A 23023-nucleotide genomic window follows, 5' to 3' on the forward strand; every position below is an offset into this window, starting at 1 on the left:
TGGAAAATTTGGTATAATGTCGATGTTTTCACACTTGAAAGATAAGTTTCGTGTACAACTGTGCAACTGTAAAACAACTGTAAAGTCTTTTTGAGGTATAAAGTACTACAGAAATAGTACAAATTATACATTACAAAGTACTACATCCCTAAAAATACCTACTGATCATTCTTTCAAAAATGCTACTATGCTCAACATAATATTTAAATTTAGTATAAATCTGGACACCTGGGTTCCATTTGATGAATTATCTTTTACAAGAGATACATCATGGTAATTTAGGTTGAATGATGCTGGTCTACAGATCACGAATAAAGTTATAATGAATACATGCAGTGTGACTATACTTTGAAGACTAAACCAAGGATGAAATTTGCTTACTTGTACATTCCAAAGCCAAAGCTCAGAGCAGTCATCTGGGCCACAAGCAACAAGATAGTTGTCATCTGGACTCCATGCAATATAAGAAACACCGTAAGCATGTCCTTCTAAAGTTTTAAGCAGTTTTAGCAGGTGTGTATCCTAGGAGGGAAAACAAGACAACTTAGTTAACTCCAATTCCTAAAGTCCCTGGTTTTTGGGCACAAGAACTTAAACAGCTGCAAAGATGCACTTTGATAATATAATTTAATCTGTGGACATTTCCACAGATTTCACCAATTTCCCCCCCAACTGAAGCTCTAACAGCTTGCTTCATAAAGACTCGTTCATGCTGCAGTATCTGTTAAGCGTCTACTACACACAAGGGCATTGTGTGCTAGATGGAAATAAAGATGACACAGACTTTGTCCTTATGAGGCTTTCAAGGAAACTGACCTTGAAACTAACCCCCTCCTTTTTAAGACAGTTTTAGTGAGATATAACTTACCATAAAATTCACCCTTTTTAAAGTATATGATTCAGTGGCTTTTAGTATATTCACAGATTGTGCAACCATCACTACTATCTAACTTGAGAACATTTTCATCACCCCAAAAAGAACCCCCATACTCATTAGCAGTTATTCCCCATTCTCCCTCCCTCCAGCACCGGCATCCCGACTTACTCTATGGATTTGCCTGTTCTGGACATTCCATATAAATGAAATCATACAACATCTAAGTCTTTTGTAATTGGTTTCTTTCACTTAGCATGATGTTTTCAGGGTTCATCCATGTTGTGCAATATAACAGTATTGTATGCCTTTTAGCTGCTGAGTAATATTCCATTTTACGATTACACCGTATTTTGCAACATTTGGATTGTTTCCACTTTTTGGCGATTATGAATAATGTTGCTACAACTATGTAGGAGTTTCTGTGCAGACCTGTCTTTATTTCTCTTGGGTCTATATGTAGGAGTAGAATTGCTGGGTCATATGCCAACTCTGTGCTAAACATTTTGAGGAGCTGCCAAACTGTTTTCCAAGTGTCTGAACCGTTTTACATTCCCACCAGCAGAGCTATCACTTATTTAGTGCTGATCAGTAATAGCACTATCCACAAACACTATCTCATTCAAACCTCATACATCTAAAAGGTTAAGTATTAATTCTCCTCCCCCATATTTCAGGGAAGGAACTGAAGGTTCTGAAAGGTTACAAACTTGCCTTTGTTGATTACCAGGTACCACCAGGGATTTGAACCTGAGGTGCCCGACTCTGAAGCTTTACAGGATGAACTATATATAGTGCAAACATTGAAGTGGCCAGTGACAAGACTGGAAAACCTGACATCATTATTTTAGGCTAAAGGGTTAAATTTTATCCTGTGAGTGAAGAGCCACTTACGATTTTTCAGCTTGGGAATATATACTATACTTGGTTTTAGGAGCAGAACTCATACAACAGTGTGGAAGATGACTCAGAGCGAAGAGACACAGGATAAGGACACCGCTAATGGCCAGCACAGCAGCCACACAGTTAAGGCAAAAATGAGGCCCTAAACTAGCATGGTCAGGACTGAAGGAGGTCACATCAAAACATACATGGGGCGTAAAACTGACATGACAGGATGAGACAAGAAATGTTCAAAGACAACCTCTAAGTTTCTGTGTGAGGGGCTAAGGATGGATACGGGCAGTGAACAGAGGAAGCAGGAATCTGGCTAGACTGAAGACTTACGGAGACCTGTTTTGAGCCTGGGGGAAATTCCAATGGTGATGACCCACAGGCAGTTAGAAATGGGTCTGGAACTAGCTTGCTAAAACAAGACTGGCAATTTGTTTGACAAAATTCAACAGTTCACAATGTAATTACTTCTGATTCTTCTTCGGGAAGATGACAATAGGTATGGAGTATTAGATCACAGTATCATTAGGTCAAAGTGGCTTGCATAATTTAATAAGCAAGTCAAGTCTTTTGGACTAGTTCAAGATCTTCTAGGAACAAACTTTCATTCATAGTGGTGCTTTAGTTCTACACAAAGATTTGCTTCTAAACTAATGACAAACTACTACTACTACAGAAGTATTTAACTCAAAAACTAAATGTCCATCGACAGATGAATGGATAAAGATGTGGTACATATAATACAATGGAATATTACTCAGCCATAAAAAGGAATGAAATTGGGTCATTTGTAGAAATGTGGCTGGACCTAGAGTCTGTCATACAAAGTGAAGTAAGTCAGAAAAACGAATATTGTATATTAACACATATATGTGAAATCTAGAAAAATAGTACAGACGAACCTATTTCCAGGGCAGGAATAGAGACGCAGACGTAGAGAATGGACGTGTGGACACAGTGGGGAAGGAGAGGGTGGGATGCAATGGGAGATTATGTTTGACATAAATACACTACCATGTGTAGAACAGATAGCTAGCGGGAACATGCAGTATAGCACAGGGAGCTCAGCTTGTTGCTCCGTGATGACCTAGATGGGTGGGATGGGGCAGGGGATGGGAGGGAGGTCCAAGAGGAAGGGGATATATGTATACATATAGCTGATTCACTTCGCTGTACAGGAGAAACTAACACAACATGGTAAAGCGATTACACTCCAATAAAAAAAAAAAACCCAAAAACTAACTTGTTTCATGCACATTAATTAAAAAATACAACCCTGTAAAACAGGGGTCCCCAACCCCCGGACCGACACTGGTCAGCAGCCTGTTAGGAACCGGGCCGCACAGCAGGAGGCGAGCGGCGGGCGAGCCAGCGAAGCTTCACCTGCCGCTCCCCATTGCTCGCATTACCGCCTGAACCATCCTCCCCCCACCACCCCCACCCCGTGGAAAAACTGTCTTCCACGAAACCGGTCCCTGGTGCCAAAAAGGCTGGGGACCGCTGCTGTAAAAGAAGAATTTGAAAACAAATGAGAATATTAATATTGTATCTTCCAAAGTACAATATCTCTATAGTAAGATATTCCAAGTGGTAATACCGTGTTCATGGAACCCACTTAACTTTGCTTGGATTTTGGGCAGGGGAATGGGTAAAATTCCTTTTTGGGGGCAAAGGTAAGAAAACCTGTTAAAGGAAACTAGGCATTGGAATCACATCAGTTGAAATCTTAAGGTTCTCTATACATTCTTTTTTCTATCCATTAGAAGTACACACACAAAACACATATTCCAAAAGAGCACCAATTTTCTTAACAAGTTTTTCAAATAGTATTTGACATAATAAAATATCATGATACCAAAGTCTATGAATGTAAGCATTAACTCTGCATTTCCCAAGCTAATCTGGCCATAAAAGCCCTTTACACATTAACACCTATTAACATCTTGCATAAGCAGTATTCTCACAGAAACACTTTGGGAAACATTGGCATAGAAGTCTGAACTCCTCAGTATACAAGATCCTCCTCGATCTGGTTGCTACTTACTTCATTAACCTCATCTCCTAGTCTACAAAATCTCTTTGCCCAAATGTCCAGCCACATTATCTTTCACCCAAGGACCAGGTGTAACTGGTTTTGCCTAAAAAATTATTTACTTCTCCTTCACCCAAGACTTAACTTGTCTTAACTTTCCCTTGCTTCCCAGTTCCAGTACACTGTATTATCAGGAGCCCAGTGTGACTTCTCTCTATCAAAAGGCCTGGCACACAGCAGGTGCTCAATAAATACTTGCTAAACAAAAGGGACTCTTAACACACTGCTGCTAGAAGAAAAAACATAATAAAAAAAGTTTTGATATTGTTGCTTTCTTTTCAGACATCTTGCAAATAACTACTGAACGAAAATACTCCTCATAATAGTATTCAAAGGCTATGATTGGATCCCAACCTATTTTTCTAGTCATTTTTCCCATGCTTTGCCTTAGTCATCCTATTCTCTTACTTGGGGGTGGGGAGAAAGGAAGGGAAGGTCCCTCTCTTCCTTTTCCTGTCTCCACCTGTGCTATGCACAGCAAGCCTCAAATGAGGTACTCCTAACCTGTGAAGCTACTCTGTGCTTTCACAATACTTTACATATATTGTATGATTCTTATTTCAATGTATTTAATTTCCCTTTCTAAACTGTGCATTCCTTTCACAGAGGTTCTTAACCTGAGATCTAAAGGAGTCATCCAGGGATAGAAGCAGCAGTCCTTGTACTTGAAAATACACACCTTTATTTTCACTAACCACAGACTGAAGTTCAGTATTTCCTTCAATCTTGAATGCAGGCAGTTAACAAGCAAGTTAGTATCAAGTATTATATTAGATCGTATTAGGTGACTGTTAATAATGGAAATCTCAAATATCTTCACATCATATTATAGTTGTTGCAGATATCTCAAAATATTATTTATGCTTGTCACTACTTCAAAATTCTTGTAGCTATCAGATCTGCTGCTAGAATTTGTTACTTAATATGTTAATAAAAAAGCAGCATTATTACTATACTGTATCTGTTTTTGTACTATTTTGATAACTATATTTCAATATAATTGGGTTTCCTTTGTAATTAATATATAATATATACTTGGGCTTCCTATGTGTTTTGGTTTATGCATTTAAAAACATTATTCTGAGGAAGGGGTCCGCAGGGTTTAGACTGCCAGAGGAGTACATGGTACAATAAAAGGGAAAGAATGCCTGATTTAAGGCAAAGAGTAGATCTTATTTGCCTTTCTTCATTCATAGCATATTGCAGGTACACAAGAATTGATGTATGCTCTCAAATTTGATTCTCTTCTTTTTAAAATATTTCCTTCTCTGGCCCCCTTTCTCTATTTTTTCAACATAGGAGTTCAAAACTTTATTGTAGGCTAATATCATATTCTAATTCTAAATTTTAAAATAAGATTATTTATAATTTCTGATTTTAGGTGAATGACCCCTATACCAAATACATCTCCCTAAACTATTTGAAGTCATGTGCTTCCTTGATTGCTCGATGTTTAATTGGCTGAAAGAAATGGAAATACTTATTTCTACAAATCTGTAGGTCACCTGGTTATAAACAAAGACAAATCTAATTTTAGAGAGAACTTAGAATTTAAAATCCAGAATACAATACTTTTCATATGCATCATCGGAGGTGGGGGGGGGTGGAAAGAGATAGGGGGGGATGTTTAACAGAGGTTCCACGAATTACAGAAGATAATGAAGGGTTTCAGAAGGCAAAATGGTAACGAGTCTTTTCTAACCTGTGACAGAATGGACATTGTATTAATCTGTAAATCAAGTATTAACAAAGATAACAAACTGGCAGAGACATTAAGAGCAGTAGGTCTGGAGTAAAAGTATTCCTGGATTTAAGTCTAACTCTGCCATTTATAAGCTGTGAGGGCCTGGGCATTTTTTATCTTGGTTTCCTCATCTGAAAACAGGAGGTATTAGAATCTCACAGCGTTATTCAGAGGATAAAACTAGATAATGCACACACAGACTAAGTACAATCCTAGCACATAACGCTCAACAATTTTGATAATATTAATCTGTATATATTACCTAAACAACATAGAAAGAGATAAGACATGACAAAGATGACAAAAAATGCTCTTGGAAAAGAATGCTATTTATATACACATACTTTGAAAATATGTACTCAATCAATTAGATTAAAAACTACTTTTTGCAATCTAAACACTCATACTGGAGTACATACCGGATCAACTTGCCATATGATAACTGTCGTATCTTTTGATCCTGTTGCTAGTTTAGTGCCATCGTTAGAGAATTTACAGAACCACACTTCATTACAATGCTCCGTAAGTATCTGCTGAGTATAACATGGGAATTGCCTCCTAAAACAAATAAGTCCACAAATAATTATTCTTTTAAAATAGATTAAGAGTAATAATAATGAAAAAGGTTAAACAACTGATGAAACTTCTTTGAAGACCAAAAACTTTCAAAATAAGATATGAATGCACTTGTAAATCCTAAGAATCACATTTATATTGGTTATATTGAAAAAGAAAATATTATAACATTAGTCAAGGCAATCTTAGGGGAAATCCGTAACCTAAAGTCTGCTTCAATTTACAATTTATCCTTTCCCCCCGCCCTCAAGATTAAAGAGAAGTTTTGGTCTGATTAAGTCAATTCATATAAATACAAATTAACAATCAGGGCTTCATGTTTGTCTGTATAAGTGGGCTGGCATCAGGTTGTTCTAGAAGAAATAATGTACATTTTCATTTATATAAAAGCAACTTGGCATAACAAACAGCACAGGCACTGTAGCCAGACAATTTTGGGTCACAGGCTTTAGTATCTTTGCCAAGTCATTTAACTCCTCTGAGTCTCAGTTCTCTCATCTATAAAATGAGATGAATATATACCTAACGAGGTTTTTAGGGTTCCTGTAAGGATGAGAAACACATCTGAAATTGCTGGAATGTAACAGCTATTCAAAAGTGATTACTAGTATTATTTTGGGGACAGCACAGGAGAAGTGCAATACATGGTAGAGGCTGTAGTGGTCAAGAGTAACGCCTTAAGAATGGGAGCAGTAGAGTCTGAGAGCCTTAGGTTCAAATCCTGGCCACTTACCAGCTGTGATTCTGGGAAACTTATTTAATCTCTCTAAATCTCAATTTTTCCAGCCATAAAATAAAGACAGACAAGGGTACTTGTGTTATAGAATTCCTTTTACAAGGATGAGATAATGAATGTAAAGCGTTTAGACTGAGTCTGACGCTTAGCCAGTACTTTGTAAGTTGCAGTTTTTATACATTAAGGGTAAAGAATTCTATGTTAACTTTCCTAAGTGAAAGACGACAATGTTATCCTAAGAATGACTATTCTCATTAAGCACTCACTTTTAAAAACCATTCTATCCTTTACATCAGGACTGTCCAATAGAGCTTTCTGTGATAATACCAATGTTATATAACTGTACTGTCCAATCTGATAACCCTACCTGTATGTGGCTACTGAGCACTTGAAAGGTGGCTAGCACACTTGAGGAACTTAGATTTTTTTCATTTAATTTTAATTTGAATGACTTTTACTTTACATTTAAATGGCTACATGTAATTAATGGCTACTGTTGGGACAGTACAGATCTGTATTGTAAAAAAGTTACTTAAACATTAATGGGTAAACTTTTAAGTCTGTTTTAAAAAATGGTCTTCTCTATTTTTTTCCCCCAACCAATCTATAATTTAAAAACATATTCTGTCAATTCACCAGCCTGATCGGCAATATGTATTTAAAAGCAGATTAAGTTAACGTTCTTTATCTGGCACACACGGTAATGTACCTTAGCAGTTGGCTACTTGGAGACTGCTTTAAACTTTTAGACTTTCTAACTATAAATTGCTTTAATATTAAAATATTAGCCTATATCTGAACTGAAACATAGTCAATTCCAGTTTACATTTATTAAGCACCTACTAGATGCCAAGGACTGCGCTACATCCTTTACATACAGTAGTGTTAATTCTCAAAACTCCCTTGCAAGGTAAGTAATAGCCCCATTTTCAGGAGGCTCAAGGAGAGCAAGTAACTTAACAGATATCAAACTGATAAATAACTGAACTAGGATTTAAACCTATGGCTGACTCCAGGGTCAGTTTTCTTTCCAAATATCATTTTTCGTATCATATTTTTCAAGACACTGCTGGATAAAATTTCAATCAAATAAGTACTTCTAAATCAAAAATGATTTTTCCCCCTCCTATGGGTAATAGTCAATATTTATTCAGTGAGAAACACTTTATATCTAGGCATAAAATACACAATAATTCAAATGGCTAAAGTTGATCATGAATGAAGATATATCTAAAATCAGAGCAGCAAAATGTCCTTAAGGAAGGAATGATTCATAATCAGAATTACAGGGTGCACGGCAGCCAGATTACTGACCGTCAGTTGTATCTGAATGTCAAGGCGGTATTTAAATTGTCATTATTTTATTATTACTTAAATAATCTTTTAAAAAGACTAATTAACAACCCCTAGTTTATTAAAAGGCTAATTTTAGAGTATATAAAGTGATAGAGTTTACATGTCTTTGTTTTCAAGTAAATTTAAAATTTTAAGATTTGTTAAAACTATCAGTACCTTCCCAAATCAAACTGAAAAAAAAGTAGCATTTTAATCAAGCTAAACTGTAACATTTTATAAATCTTAACACTATAAATATTTTATGATCCTTTACTAAAAAATAATACTTATAAGCAGCTATCTGTGGAAACATTCTTCCACTGTTTGCTGGTGGAAAAAACCCCACAGAATTATTTAACAAGAAAATTCCTGTTCCTTACTGATCAAATTTCACCAAAAATATGTATGCATGAATTGTGAAAAATATAAATAATATACAATCTAATGAAATTTCTTCAGTGCTGATCAAGATAAAAAAAAAGTTACAGTTCACATTTTCATAATCAATTCTTTATTCCCCAGAGATTAAAGAAGGCTGGTATTTAGATTTAAATGCTAAGATTTAATTCCGAAAATACAGTTTTCTAGTTTCAGTGCTAAAATGTAGTTTCTAAAAGGGCGTAAAACAAACAATAAAAAATATCAACTTTAATTTTAAGACTTTCAGATGAGTCAGGAACACCAGCAATTACATAAAATTTAGGTTCTATTTTCCCAGTTCATCAATAAAGGGCACAACTCACTCTAAAGACTATATATATACTGACTTAGATGTCAGGCACTATCTCCCCACTTAGTGTCTCCCCAGAGTGAAAAGTCAAGGCTGACTCCTTGGAGAAACTGGGTAGATGGAAGCCTTTCACTGAGAGAGAGAATTCAATAGGAAAAACAGACTTTGCAGGGATAGGTGAGAGGAGAGGGAAATTCTTGTTTGAGATGTTGCACTTACGGTGCTTGAGTAATATCCGCATTGTTGTATTAAGGTCTAAGGCTTAGGAGATAGTTCTGTAGCTCTAGCCCAGACCTAGGGGTCATTAGGATCATGTAAGCATAACCTAAACAGGAAGAGTAGGGTGAGAAAAGAAACACAGTTCTGGAACACAAACTTATTAAAGGGACAGGGAAAGAGGAGGAGCCTGAGGAGTAGCCAGGAGTAAAACCGAGTCTGGAACGTTTTGGAAGTCAAAGGAAAAGCTTCAAGGCAGAGCAGTCAAATGCTATAGAAATGCTAAGATGTAGGTTGGAAAGTAGCCATTGGATTTAATAAAGATGTTGTTCTTTACCAACATCAGGAACAGTTCTGGTGCTGTGTTGGCTGCATAAACCCTAATACTACAGAAATCTGAAGGGTGAAGAATTAGTAAGGAAGGCAACTATTTTAAGAAGTTAGCTCTACGGAGGCGGCAGGGGGGCGTGGGCAGTAATAACCAGGAAGAGCACAGAATCAAAGTTTTGTTTTGTTTTTAGAAGACTATAGGGAAGACCTTCCAATCATCAATGGTTATTTCTGAGGAGCAAGAACTCTTTCATTCCTATGTAAAACTTCAGAGTGCTTTCTATGCAGGTTTATAGGAGTTTGATCCCTGATCTGAGGGTTGGAAAAAGTCAGACTAAATACTGTCCATCATTTACTTTCACAGGTACTGGTATAGAAATTAAAGCACTTAAGAAAAATGTAGGTCATGTGCTCATAACATTGCAGTTTCCAAACAGGAAGGCAAGCTCTCAACTTACTGACACCTCTTGAACCATGAAGTCTACCATATATACCTTTCAATGTATTCCACCAGCAATAAATTCATGAACCAAAAAAAATTCGGGTTCACAATCGCCTTAATTTTAACATTAATCTCAAATTCCCTAAAGGAGCTGTCAAATATGAAACCAGATAGCCTTTTAATCTATTATCTCCTCCTACCTCTATTCAACTTAAATGAAAAGACTTAAAAATTCTCATAAGCAAATCAAAGAACAATGTTAAAGAATAACAAGGGATAAAGGAAAAAAGATCTCTAATCACTTTCTTTAAGTGCACCAAAGTAATTATCCAACACTTTAAGATAACTAAGACTTAAGTAATTTATGGCCAATAGTTCAATTATTACTATTTTTTAAATTGCAATGGGGGAGGGTGAAGTGAGAATTCAACTACATTTGAAAGTAGTTTATGCCCAAGTAAAAGATGATCTTAAATCGTAGTGCATATATGCACACATATATGAGTTTTATGGTTATTCAGAAATTCCTTGTTTTTCCAAAGCTCTCATACTTATACACTTTTGTTCTTCCTATGCATGTTATTTTCAGTAGTTCAGTTATTTAGAGTAGTTCTCTGAGGATATTTGACAAAAGAAACTGAGCATGTGCACTGCAGCTGTTATGTCTGGTTCACCAGACCCAAATAATTTTCTTCCTGGAGTTTGAAAGATTTCACAATTTGTTTTTCAGTATCTTAAAAATTAAAGCTCTGCTGAAATTTGGAGATCATTGTTCAAATAGTAGGGACTTTTTTACGCAAAACACTCCTAACATCGAAAGTGAAGCCCAAATTCTTCAAAGTTAAATTATGTAGATGGGTAGGTATGATAACAAAACCCAAGCCAGAAAGTTAATACCTGTTGCTCTAAACATTTCTAGTTGAAAGGTCACTTTCAACTAAAAAGCAGAACTTTCATTATGAAAAAAGTATTTCCATGACCTTTACAAGCAGAAAATAATTTGGGCCATAGTTAAAACAGCCATAATGTCCAGGAAAAGAAAAAAAATCACTAAGTGATCTCTGGCATCCAAGGACAGTAAACACTTCAATCACTGGCATTCTTATACAATATCACTTACAAACCCTTAAAAAAATGGCCAGATACAGAAAATGTCCAACCAAACCCACAGGCAAATAAAGGCAAAACAGGCTTTCCAGCTTCAGTTCTCAAGGACTGGTTTCCTATATAAACATATACAAATTTCTCTTAATTGTCAACTTCTAGAGTTCTAGCTGTACTTGTGAATGCTAAAGCAAACATGAATTGTTTTATGGTGACAGGATAAAACTCTAAAAAACCATTTTAATAAAGTTCATAAGTGAGACCATAAAAGGTTAGCCTACTTTAGAATGTAAGAAGTTTTTCTCTTACCTACTACAAACGTGATCTATAAGCAGAGACACAGAATCTAGATTATTATCAAGTTTCGTATTGTGATATAGGCACCGATCCCTTTGTAGTTCCACCGCCTGCCGCAGGAGAGTCTGTAAACGCCGTGGAGGAAGCATCACTGATGGTGGTAAATAGGCTTTAATAGAAGATATTTTTAAAAAGAGAAATAAAAATTAAAATTAAATAAACAAAAGTTTACTTTTATTTAGGACATCTGACTCATCTTCTGCTGTACTTGCCCTTACTGTAATAATATCGTGTCCTTTAAATAGAGCAGTTCTGGGTGATATAACATGTAAGCTTCACGAGTATCTGTCAGCACCTACAGCTAGGCTGCCACTAGAATGGAATACACTTGGGCAGGAGGGCTTTAATTTGCATGTGGATTTCCTAGAACAACAAAACCCAACAACAACAACAACAACAACAACAACTACTACTCAGCAAAAAATACAAGGGCAGTGATGACAAAAAGAAAACCTAGAGATAACTGTGTCCCACAGGGAGACGAAGCATCACTGCAAGTGTAGGAAAAATACCCACTTAACAAAGAGTGGGCCAAAATGTTGGAACAAGTCAAGTTCCAGGTCCCACCAAATTGCTTCTAATGCCAAGGATACTGTGAAAATTCAGGGAATATAACTGCAGTTTTGATTATAGATACCAATCTATTCCAATCCTTCAAGGCTTACACCTCCACAACCACATGGTCTTCCGATTCTTAGGATCTCCACTCCCACCTCAACATGAAAACACAGAATATGGTCTAACCAGAGAGGGAAAGAGGGTCTTTTATTATAAAGATGTGGCAAAAATGAAACCCCTACTCTAATTTGGAAGTTATATAAAATATTTGGAGGGAGGGTAAAACATTTTACCTAAAGAAATCTGTGCCTTACTGTTGAAATCAACAAAAAACAGGCATACCTCGGAGGTACTGTGGGTTCAGTTCTAGACCACCGCAATAAAGGGAACATCACAACAAAGCGAGTCACAAAAAGTTTTTTGGTTTCCCAGTGCATATAAAAGCTGTGTTTACACTACATTGTAGTGTGTTAAGTGTGCAACAGCATTATGTCTAAAAAAATGTACAAGCCTTAATTAAAAAATACTTTATTGCTAAAAAATGCTAACCATCATTTGACAACTCAGGGTTGCCACAAACCTTTAATTTGTAAAAACTGCAGTTATCTGCGAAGCGCAATAAAGTGAAGAGCAATAAAACGAGGTCTCCCTCTATCTAAAACACTTGTGGCTTAAAGCTGTGGTTTACATGTTTTTTTCTCTAACCACAGCACTTCTCCCCCAAACAGAATCTTAAGTGGAGCATCACTGCATAAAAGCAATGAAAGGAGACTTGCTCTGGGACCAGCATCCTGTCACTGACTCCTGAAGTTAAGCTTCTTAGACTCCATGGCGGAATTTGAAGTCTCTGGTTCAAAGGGCCTCTTACACTGACATATATACACTACCAAATGTAAACTAGACAGCTAGTGGGAAGCAGCCGCATAGCACAGGGAGATCAGCTCGGTGCTTTGTGACCACCTAGAGGGGTGGGATAGGGAGGGTGGGAGGGAGACGCAAGAGAGAGGGGATATGGGGATATAAGTATACGTATAGCTGATTCACTTTGTTATAAAGCAGAAACTAACATAACAATGTAAAGCAATTATACTCCAATAAAGATGTTTAAAAAAAAAATAAAGACTTATCAAAAAAATAAATAAATAAAGGGCCTCTTAATGGATTCCCCCTCACTCCTCTTACATAACCACTTGATAAGAGTATGTCTAGACACAAGTCTTCCTAACTGATTTGTAATATCATTTCTAAGAGAAAATACAGAAACATCAAAAATTAAGACTCTTACTCTGAAGTTTGTCCAACAGTTTGGATCGTGAAGCTGTTCCTTTGCCTTCCCATTCCGCTTTTGCACGTAGGTCTTCTGCATGGCTACACATCAGATACCTAAAAATATGACAAGAGAAAGCACCAAATATCAAACCCTCTTCTCTGGATAAGACATAATTGAAAAATACTGATTATACTTTGGATATCTAGTTCTTACTAAGAAATATAAATCAAGAAGAAATTTCTACAGTGGACCCAATTCATTAATACAACCTGGCACCTGAATATAACAATAATAGAATAGTAGATAATATTATCGTTATGCTATCTATTAATAGAATGCATCTTTATATTTACTGTTATGATTCATTATACATATGTAGCTCTTATTGGGTGCCAGGCTCTGTTCTTAACTAAGCGCTCAACATATATTAGTTCATTTTATGTTCATAACAATCCTGTATGAAGTAAACACTATTATTCTATTTTTATAAATGAGGAAACCAAGACACAGAAAGCTTAAGTAACTGGCTTAGGGTTAAGCAGCAAAGCAGAAAATGAACCCAGGCATTGCAGCTGCAGAACTTGCTCTTAACCAGTATGCTAACCTAACTGCTCCTCAATAAACAAAATGAAACTCAAAAAAAAAAACCCTTCAAAGATATTCATACTCAGTTAACTAAACAAAAACAACATACCTTCAAAAGTTTTTCATAAATGCCACTCAAGAAATGGTATAATTGGATAATCATCCTTGTGTCATCTTGTGAAAGGTACTGAGATCCCAAAGCAGAACATTTGGGAACTGTTTTATTACTCACTCTATGTGCCGAAGGAGGCATAAATGCTAAATTCATGGATTCTGGAGAATACATGAGGGCCCCCTGCTGGAAGTGTGACCCTGACCTGGTTCTGGCTCTTCTCAGAAGAACAGGCTTTAAAAGTAAAAGAAGTGAAAGAATTATTCAAACCTGGAGATTAGACCTGGCAAGTAACTCTCCTGCTATTTCGCCTGGTACTCTGGTCTCAGACAATCTGTTCTTCTCATTTGTAAAAAGGGTATTAAGTAGGGTAGTGAGGATTAAATAAGATGGAGTATATGAAGTACTTGGTCTACTACTTGGTATATAGGTGGAGATTGATAAATGATCATGTAAGTATCAGAAACCTCTCAGTTAACTTTAGTATCACCACCTCCTTTTCTTAATTGCATATTGCATTTTGCATATTACATTTAGCATCTAAATAATTTAATAGCCTCTTACCCAACAGCAGAACTACTTGTTCTCTTGCTATTTACTAAATAAATAGTGCCTTAGCTGATGAGAACTTACTTTTTAATAGTATAAGTAATTACACTCACAAAACCCTATAAAAGAAGTTGGACAACGCAAAAATTTGGCTTCTAAAATAACTTTTGAGGAGTTATTATCAATTTTACGAAAAATTGTTTACTTTTAGAATTTTGCAAAAGTTACCCATGGTTGCTCTGCTCCCTTTTGAAAATACACATTACACCCTAAGGTTTCAAACGCGTGTCTGTTTATGGGAAGTCATGTGGTATAACTCAAAGGACACTGGACTAAGAGGAAGAAACCACGTCAATTCGACACCTTGTCATCTCTGGGCCATTTCCTTACGTGAACAATACTTGTCACAGTTAAAAGATAAAAATACAAGGATGAGGCTTACGTGTTTTGTTGGAAGACGTGGGTAGAAGGTCTCCCCATTTACTAAGATGAGGAAAACGAGAGGAGGAGCAGGTCTGTGCGGGTTGAGTGGGGGGAGGGATAATGGGAATTCAGCATTTTTGTTCTCAACACGTAACTTTGAGATACTGTTTAGACATCCAAATGGAGACTGTCAAGTAGGCTATCAGGTATATACACTGGGAGTTCAGATGAGAGGGTAAGTTTAAGAGCCACTGGCATGTAGGTGGTATGTGAAGGCATAGTATAGAATGAGATCACCTAGGAAGCATGTGTAAACAGAGAAGAGAGGGAGGTCCAAAACCAAGGGTTTGGGCACTCTAACATTTAAGGGATCGACACGAGGATAAAATGAGATTGTGTCTATGAAATGCTTAGCAAGGACCTGGTACATGACAAGTATATGTTTAAAAAAAAGGTCTGTATGCATCAACACTAGAAACTTTATTGCTTATTGTTTTTTTAATAGAAGATTATGCTACAGGGCTTTTATAGAAGATCATGAAATGGCATTTCACTGTTAATACATATTTCTTCTCCCTTCACCCACTTAAGCATCTCTCTATTCCAATATGGAAAGCTTCCTAGGATGACAAAAATAGTTTGTACACACATAAGTGAAATTACCCAGACAAATATTACCCAAGAATTTAGCAATACTCACATCTTGGGAAAATATTAAAAGAAATGCAACTTTGGAATGGTAACCTTGATAAAAATAGCTCCTTCCTCAACCTGGACCAGAGCACTGAGCTTTCTTACCCACTAAGAACATGAATGCGCTCTGTGTTGTATTTCAGGGGCGTCAATTCACAGCGCAGGACTTGAAGTGCCTCCAGGACCTTGCCATCCTCCAGGTACTCCAGGTACTTCTGCTGCAGCAGCAAGAACTTCATCCTCTGACATGACAGAAAGCAGCAGTCAGGGGAAAAAAGTTGATGGAAGTTTCAGAAAATGTTTGTGCCTAAACAGAACAGTAGAAACCATTCTACTATGCCCTTTAAAAGTAATTTTTATAAAGCTTTAAAAAGACTCAAAATATTTTGATTTAATAGGGTCACAGCAGATTAAATGTGACCCTATTGCTCCATTTCACATATTCATAAAAGTCTGCTTTGAACAAATAATCTCAAATTAGAAAAGATCATTAGTGACCAAGGCATCAACATGGGAGAAAATTAATTCTACCCTCAAAACATTCACCTAGAATTTTACTTCTTGTGTGAAAAGTTAGAACTATTCCAAGTATTCTAAATTTGCTTTTTAAAAAGTCTGACTTCTATAATGGCTGTTGGGGGGTTTCATGCAACAAGTTTTAAAAAGACAGCAGAAAAACCAGTTAATGGAGGAATTACTTAAAAGCCACAATGTGAAAGAAGGACTAAGTAGACCAGAAAGCAGAACTGGAGCCACTGGGTCAGAGTTACAAAGTGTCATATTTTGGCTTATCAAAGGTAAGAAGAGCTGTCCAGCAACTGGATTAGAGGCTGGTGTGCAAAGTACTGAGTTTCCTATGACTGAAGTGGACAAGCATGAGCTTGATGGACTCACTGTCTCTAGGTGGCAATAAAGGGATGCCACAGAAGGTTGAACAATCGAAGGCTGAATTCAGAGGTCTTTGTGTATTGGTAACTATCTGATCACTGATGCATTTCACTATGAAGCACAATTATTATCAACTCTTTTCCCCCAAAAGGACAAACCATTTCCAGCTTATTGTGAAGACCTTTCACATTTAGTTTTTTTCTGAAATGTGTTTAGCTTTAATACTTTTAATGTTCCTTTACTCTGTTACTTTACTTTTGACTTGAAAGTGATCATCACGGTTTTAGCAGCTTTTTGCTAGACAAAAGAGCTTTTACGAATATTAAGCCTGCAATTTCTTTTAAACCTTAAACCTAATTAAAGACCACTGCTTGGAGGGACTCATTTATCAAATCTGCTACTTGTAGCGCTTGAGCAAGTCAACTGATGCAGGTAGAAAATTTAGTAGACAGGAAATGTTAATCATACTTAGAGATTCCAAGGAACATAGAGGTAAAGATTTCAAATCCATTTAAAAGAAAACCCCAAATGACAGCCTTTTCTTCTTCATTAAGGTGCTTACTTTAAAAGACATTAAAAATAAACCGCTGTCAAAAATGGTGTGGAGAAATTATTGTTTATTCACAAAATTAAGAGTATAACGAATTGCTCTGTAAGATTTTCTTTTAGGGAGTATTGGGAAGGCAGGCATAACCTACAAGCTTATAAAAATGGTTTCTAGAGAAAGTAAACCAAACAAACCCTCCCATGTAAGTTAGGCATACATTTAAATACATCTTTTACAAGATACATTGCTTATGTTTGGTAATAATCTAATCTTAAATCGATAGCTAAAGAATAGAAAAAATTTCAAACTATGAGGTAAGCTCCTATAACTCTAGAAAAATTACACTTACCAAATTTTACACGTAAAGTTAGATTTACTAATGAATGTTTTGGAAATAGGTTACCGAGATGCCCTGAAAACACGTTAACTGCACGTGTAACCTAACGTTAACCTCTAGATGTCAAATAAAAAAATACTTTAAAGTCCATCAGGTGACAAAAACCAAAAACAAAAGACTAAATAGAACAAAATCTAAAAATCAAACATTCAAAGTTATTATGGATATTCTCACACCATATTATCTTCTGAAAAAACTTCCAACTCTTTATGAAATGAAAAGTTCATATACTTCCATTTATCAATATAATGTTAAGAGTTTCACTTTACCTAGGATTTTTGAATCAAACTTGAGTATCATTTAGTTGCAGAATTTTTTTGTTTAAATGCCATTGGAAGCACGTGTATTTAATTTCTTCACTGAATTTTCTTAATAATTGGGAATCTGGGGGAAAATTCTGTCTGTTTTAATTCAGGGCAAGTCTTAACTTTGGGGGTATCAATCATTAAGTCCTATGCACGCCCCCTTCCCCATTCCAATGTGTGTAGGGACAGTGCCCCAGTTGCTATTTCCTATTTCCCCCTTACTTTCCCATCAAGATCCTACTAGAACATGTTACTCTCTTTCTATGGAGCAGAGGCAGGGCAGGAGAGAAGAGGAAGGCAGAGTAAAACTTTGAGAGAAGCCAATATACACACATATTTCTGTATATACAGGGAATGCTATAAAAGCAGCGCAAGAACATTTCCCTATGAGTCATTTTATCCAGATTAAGACAAAGAATACCCTCAAACAGATACCAATTCCTGGTAGTGTGCATGGCAACTAATAAGCTACTGGCCAAGAATAGCTAGAGATTTGGTTGAGAAACTGTTTATTCTCCTAAAAATCAGTTCAATTCAAGTATTTGACACATATGATAAAGATGGAGAAAGTAAAGCTATATTTTACTTCCCCAAATTTAAAGCACAAAAATGTAAATACAGTTTCAAGAAAATGAACATCTGTCACAAAAGATGTTAATTATGTACTGAAAAAATTTAAAGAATCAGGCAAAACTGAAGTTTGCTGAGGTGGGGACAGGGCTTTACTATGGTTTTTTTTAAAAGATCATGAGCTTCTTAAATGAAGAAAAAAAGAAAACAGGTTGAGATAATAAACTCTCCTTGGTATCTTTCCCCAACTCCTAACTAGACCTCTGTAAGAGATTATTCCTGATCTCTGATAATTCTTCAGCATCTTTGGGCCTAGCACTAATTTTTTCTCTTTTACCATCTGATAAAAACTTGAAACTGGTAAGTGACTAGGTAGGGTAGTTTGAAAGACAGTGCACGTGGTAAATCCAGCTGTTGTCCCCCATCACCCTACCCAGTATTTGGATTTACTGTTTCCTCCCATATAATTATACTGAACTCAATGTAAAGCTCTGAAACTCAGAAAGTTATGATACACAGGAAGTCTGGTTATCAAGGGCAGTTAGCTCCTAGCTAACTTAGCAGTGGTTCTGACTAACTCTGAGATAAGGTTATAACCAAGTTATATCAATTAAATCATGACTCAGAGGAAAGGGGAAATGAGTTATATTTAAACCATGGCTTTCAAAACTCCTCCCTATTTAAAATATACTAGTAAATTTTTGTAGATCAAGTTAATATTTGAACACTTTTGTTAAGCATGTTTCTATTCTATTAAAATAAGAATCAAACATTTTTAGACATATAAAAGTTTTGTTATTGATCTCCAATACCCACCCAAATTCCCCAGACATGGCTAAGAATATCTGAACCCAAACTAAAATATGTTGATTCATAAGCTCAGCTTCCAGAAACTCCAGAAAAAATTCTGCTATTCCTAGTATCATTTTGACTAGAAACCATTTAAAAATATGGGGGTTGAAGGGGGGGAGTGGATTGGGTCAATAGAAACATTCAGGTTTAAAAAAGAAAATAACAATTTTAGTCTAGACTAAGTTATCAAATGTGTCTGGGCATACAATTAAAATAATTATGGTAAACAAAAGCCAAATAGTTTTCTTCTAAGGTATTATTACAAATTTACGCTTACATTAGATTATCTTCTGGAGATGGAGTGGGGGAGAGGAGTAAATCTAAACACAATTAGGTGAAAAAATGCTGACCTGAATCTTTAAAAGCAATTGATTCATTAATGTTTAAAGTGAGATAAAGTTGGAACCCCTTTCTGTGTATAAATACCTAAACAGTTTGATGGTGTGAGGCTCAGCCAGAGATTTAATCTTCATCTCTTATAAGATCCTAGAATGTTTTACATACTGAACAGGCTGTAAAAAGAAAGGATTCCTCCTTATTATCTACAACTACCTCTATTCAGTTTACATGTTGCTTCTAATGACGATTTCTAATGAGATAGTTATAATCTAAATCCAATACAGAAGTCTCAAGTTACTATAAACAAATAAGAAAAAAAGTGTGCCTAATTAATAATTTTTACTGCTAAATTACAGATATAATTTGGATGAAGCTTAAAAAAGGATAATGATCCTCCAAGAAATCACACACTTACTTTAAAATAGTCCACGGGCAACTTCTCTACTGTCACCATATAAGCAGTGTTAACTTGTCCAGTGGGAAAGGAAACCCAATTCTTATTTTGGCTTTGTAATTGTCTTTATATTAGGGTCACCTTCCATTCTGTCAGGGCTAACAATTTACGAAAAACTGCCCAATAAAAATTTACTTAGGTATTGTTTTTTTTTTTAAAAAACCCGAAACATATGGATTGGGGAAAATTTAATTACTAGAAAATTTGCAATCCTTTTGAATATAGATGTTTAACTTCTGTGTTTTCATTTTAAAAATTTACCATGGAATTGATTATTCCATGAGTTACTATTGAATCAGATGCCTGATAGTAAGTTATAAATTTTAGTATTTTAAGTATTTACGGAAAAAAAAAACCCACAAAACACTAGAGCGTCAATTTAACTGAATCCATATTTGTTCATATTGGTTGCTCCTTTAATTCACCTGAAGTCCATTCTCTAGGATATTTTTGTAAACAATTATATTAAGAATTTAAAAACTCTTGTAATTAAGATTTTTTTTAAAAAAACCCCAAAACAGAAACAGGAGAGTCTATTAGGTCTATAGACAAAGGCAGAAAGATTAATGTTTGACCCAATTAAAAAAAAAATCAAAATGTAACAGGCATTTACTAATATTTAACAAACAGCTGATTTCCCTACTTCACTTCCTATTTGCCTTCTTTGCCTCCCCCACCAGACAGGAAACTGCTTTTGACAACAAATGAATCAGCTAGAAGTTAAAAAGCCAGCAGCCAGCAGCTGATTCTTCATGGTTTCCAATCACAAGGACTTAGGAAAAACTCATCCCCTCCTCTCCCTCACCAACATCTACTGAAGAATTAAAGCCTATTAGTAAAAAGATTCATTAAGATTTATGAAAGAGGCTAACAGATTAAACAACTAAACTGATCTTGTCAGGAAATAAGGCCAGTAAGCAGAGCCCAATGGTCAAATTTGCATACTAAACCTCCACCAGAGTGATATCTATTACACAAACTTGGACACTGTCAATTCACACAACTGGAATGCAAGAATGGAAAACGGTGAGCACACCAATGGAGCTGGTTTGAATTAACTACAATTCCCAAAGATTTGTTTTAAAAAAAGATAATTAATGTGTCAGCTACTTAAGGCTATATGGATATATATACGCCCAAACATGTTTTCTTTACCAGCACATTCAGTATTTTAAATAATAAAAGTATACTTTATTCCTGATTCTATAAATATTAAACTCCTATTAATAGTACCAAAAGCATAAAGATCTTTCAACATAATTTAGCAAAAGCTTAATTTATAAACTCAAAGGTTCAAAGGACACATTTACTAAACATGATTTTAAAAATATAAAACTCAAACTTTAAAACATCAACACTCATCTTAGTTTACAAATTTAATTATTTGAAAGTTAAGGCCTTATCTTTTATAAGAGGCAGAAGCCTAGAGTTATCAATAACCTACTAAAATAAGCATAAATGTGAAACTAAGAACAAAAGTGTATTTACCACAATTATTCCCAACAACGTTTGAGAGATTTCAAGTGCGCCTCTTACCACAATAGCATGAGGAGAATGCACTAAAGGCTTTAGTTCATTCAGGTCATTTTCTGCCTGCAAAAATTGGTATAAGAGAAAAACAGAAATGTCACAAAATGCACATCAAATATACAATTTCAGCAGCAGTTACACAGCTCTATATGCCCTACTTTACCTTATCCCAGTCTCCTTCCATGACATGATTTCGGAATTTGGTAGCAGAAGGATGTTCTAAACGACATCCTGACTCTTGCATGAGGAGATCAACAGTCTGGCTGCAGGAGAGATACAGTGTAAAAAAGACCTGACCAACTTTAGGGTTTACTCTTCCAAATAAACTACTGTCTATGACAACAGTTGCAAAAGTTCTTAAGCTAACCTCATGATGAAGGAAAAAGAAATAGATAGCTTTGATGTGCTTGGCTAAACAAACTTGATTTTTAAACTGCCACCTAGGTTTACATCTAGTCAAGTCAAAAACGTTCTTGAAACCAGAATCAAAATAAATTCTTCCTCCTTTTGCATTTAATGCCTTTAATGAAGTATAAAATTTCTAAAAATGTGTTCTAACCAACCGGTTAAAAAAAGTGAAAAACCATGATCTACAAACTAACCACGTTACTACATTTGGAAAGATAAAAACTGTTAGTTACATACAAGGTGATGGAGATGACCTGTATTAGGGAAGAGCCTTACATTCAGATATTATGTTTGCAAAGAAATTCTAATAGGTCAATCTTTAAAATTGAAATAAATCCAGCATCAAAAAATCATTCGCTTTCTCTCTATACTAAAAATAGCAAATTTACTATGGTGTAGGTTCCAAACAGTCACGAGTTATTTCCTCCTGCTGCTGTCAGCTTGCTTCTTGTCTCAGTAATATGTTCTGTTAGCATTTAGGAAATGCTTTTCCTTAGGGAACAAAGTGAAATCTTCCTTCGATATATTTCTTTCAGAGCTTAAACGATTCACCACATGTGGTTTCTTCCATCAGATATTTTGATATCTAAGAATCTTTATCAGTCTTACATATTTGTGTATGTTTCAATGCTTTCTTATTCAGCTCCATTTATTTTTCAGCAAAAACAGTGCAATAATCTGCCTGAGAATCAAAATACTTATGTCACTTTTAAAAAGTGCTCTTTCTCCCTCTCCCCAGAACAAATCTATAAATCCAAAAAATACTAAGAGCTTATTTTAATCTATGCTTTGAAGCTGGACACTGACTGTTGCATGTTGTTCTCTAGTCTTCTCCTCTCTGGTTCTGCTTCATCCTCCATCAAGCTCCACGGCACTCCCACCAACCCTACTTTCCACCCCCCTTGGTTTTCCTTTGTGTGTATACTAAACGGGGGTTTGGGGCCAAGGTCGTCTACCTTCACCCTACTTTAGGTACACAAGGTCATCTAAATTGTATTTGAAAATAAATGATTCACCAGATCAGATGTCCCTTTTTCAGAGGCAGTCGCCTTCTTGGTATTACAGTGGGATTTCAGACAAGTTAGTGGCAGGCCTCTTGTACACACACAAGGG

At 35.8% G+C, this 23023-nt stretch overlaps 1 protein-coding gene across 3 annotated transcripts in view; it reads right to left on the reverse strand.

Annotated features, from left to right (window-relative positions):
* Positions 1–23023, reverse strand: part of WDR26 (WD repeat domain 26) — a 38217-nt gene that overhangs the window by 13499 nt on the left and 1695 nt on the right. For 2 of the 3 annotated variants that reach the window (XM_082426731.1, XM_082426733.1), the window contains exons 2-8: positions 21666–21765; positions 21461–21565; positions 15726–15862; positions 13274–13371; positions 11383–11539; positions 6024–6162; positions 382–522 (exon numbers count right to left, since the gene is read on the reverse strand). In XM_082426731.1, coding sequence (XP_082282857.1) covers positions 382–522; positions 6024–6162; positions 11383–11539; positions 13274–13371; positions 15726–15862; positions 21461–21565; positions 21666–21765 — 877 coding nt within the window. The remainder of the gene's footprint in view (positions 1–381; positions 523–6023; positions 6163–11382; positions 11540–13273; positions 13372–15725; positions 15863–21460; positions 21566–21665; positions 21766–23023) is intronic. The other variant, XM_082426732.1, reaches the window with a different exon arrangement.

Source organism: Balaenoptera physalus (genome assembly GCF_965194825.1).
Source record: "Balaenoptera physalus genome assembly, chromosome: 1".
In the NCBI taxonomy this organism is placed as follows: Eukaryota; Metazoa; Chordata; class Mammalia; order Artiodactyla; family Balaenopteridae; genus Balaenoptera; species Balaenoptera physalus.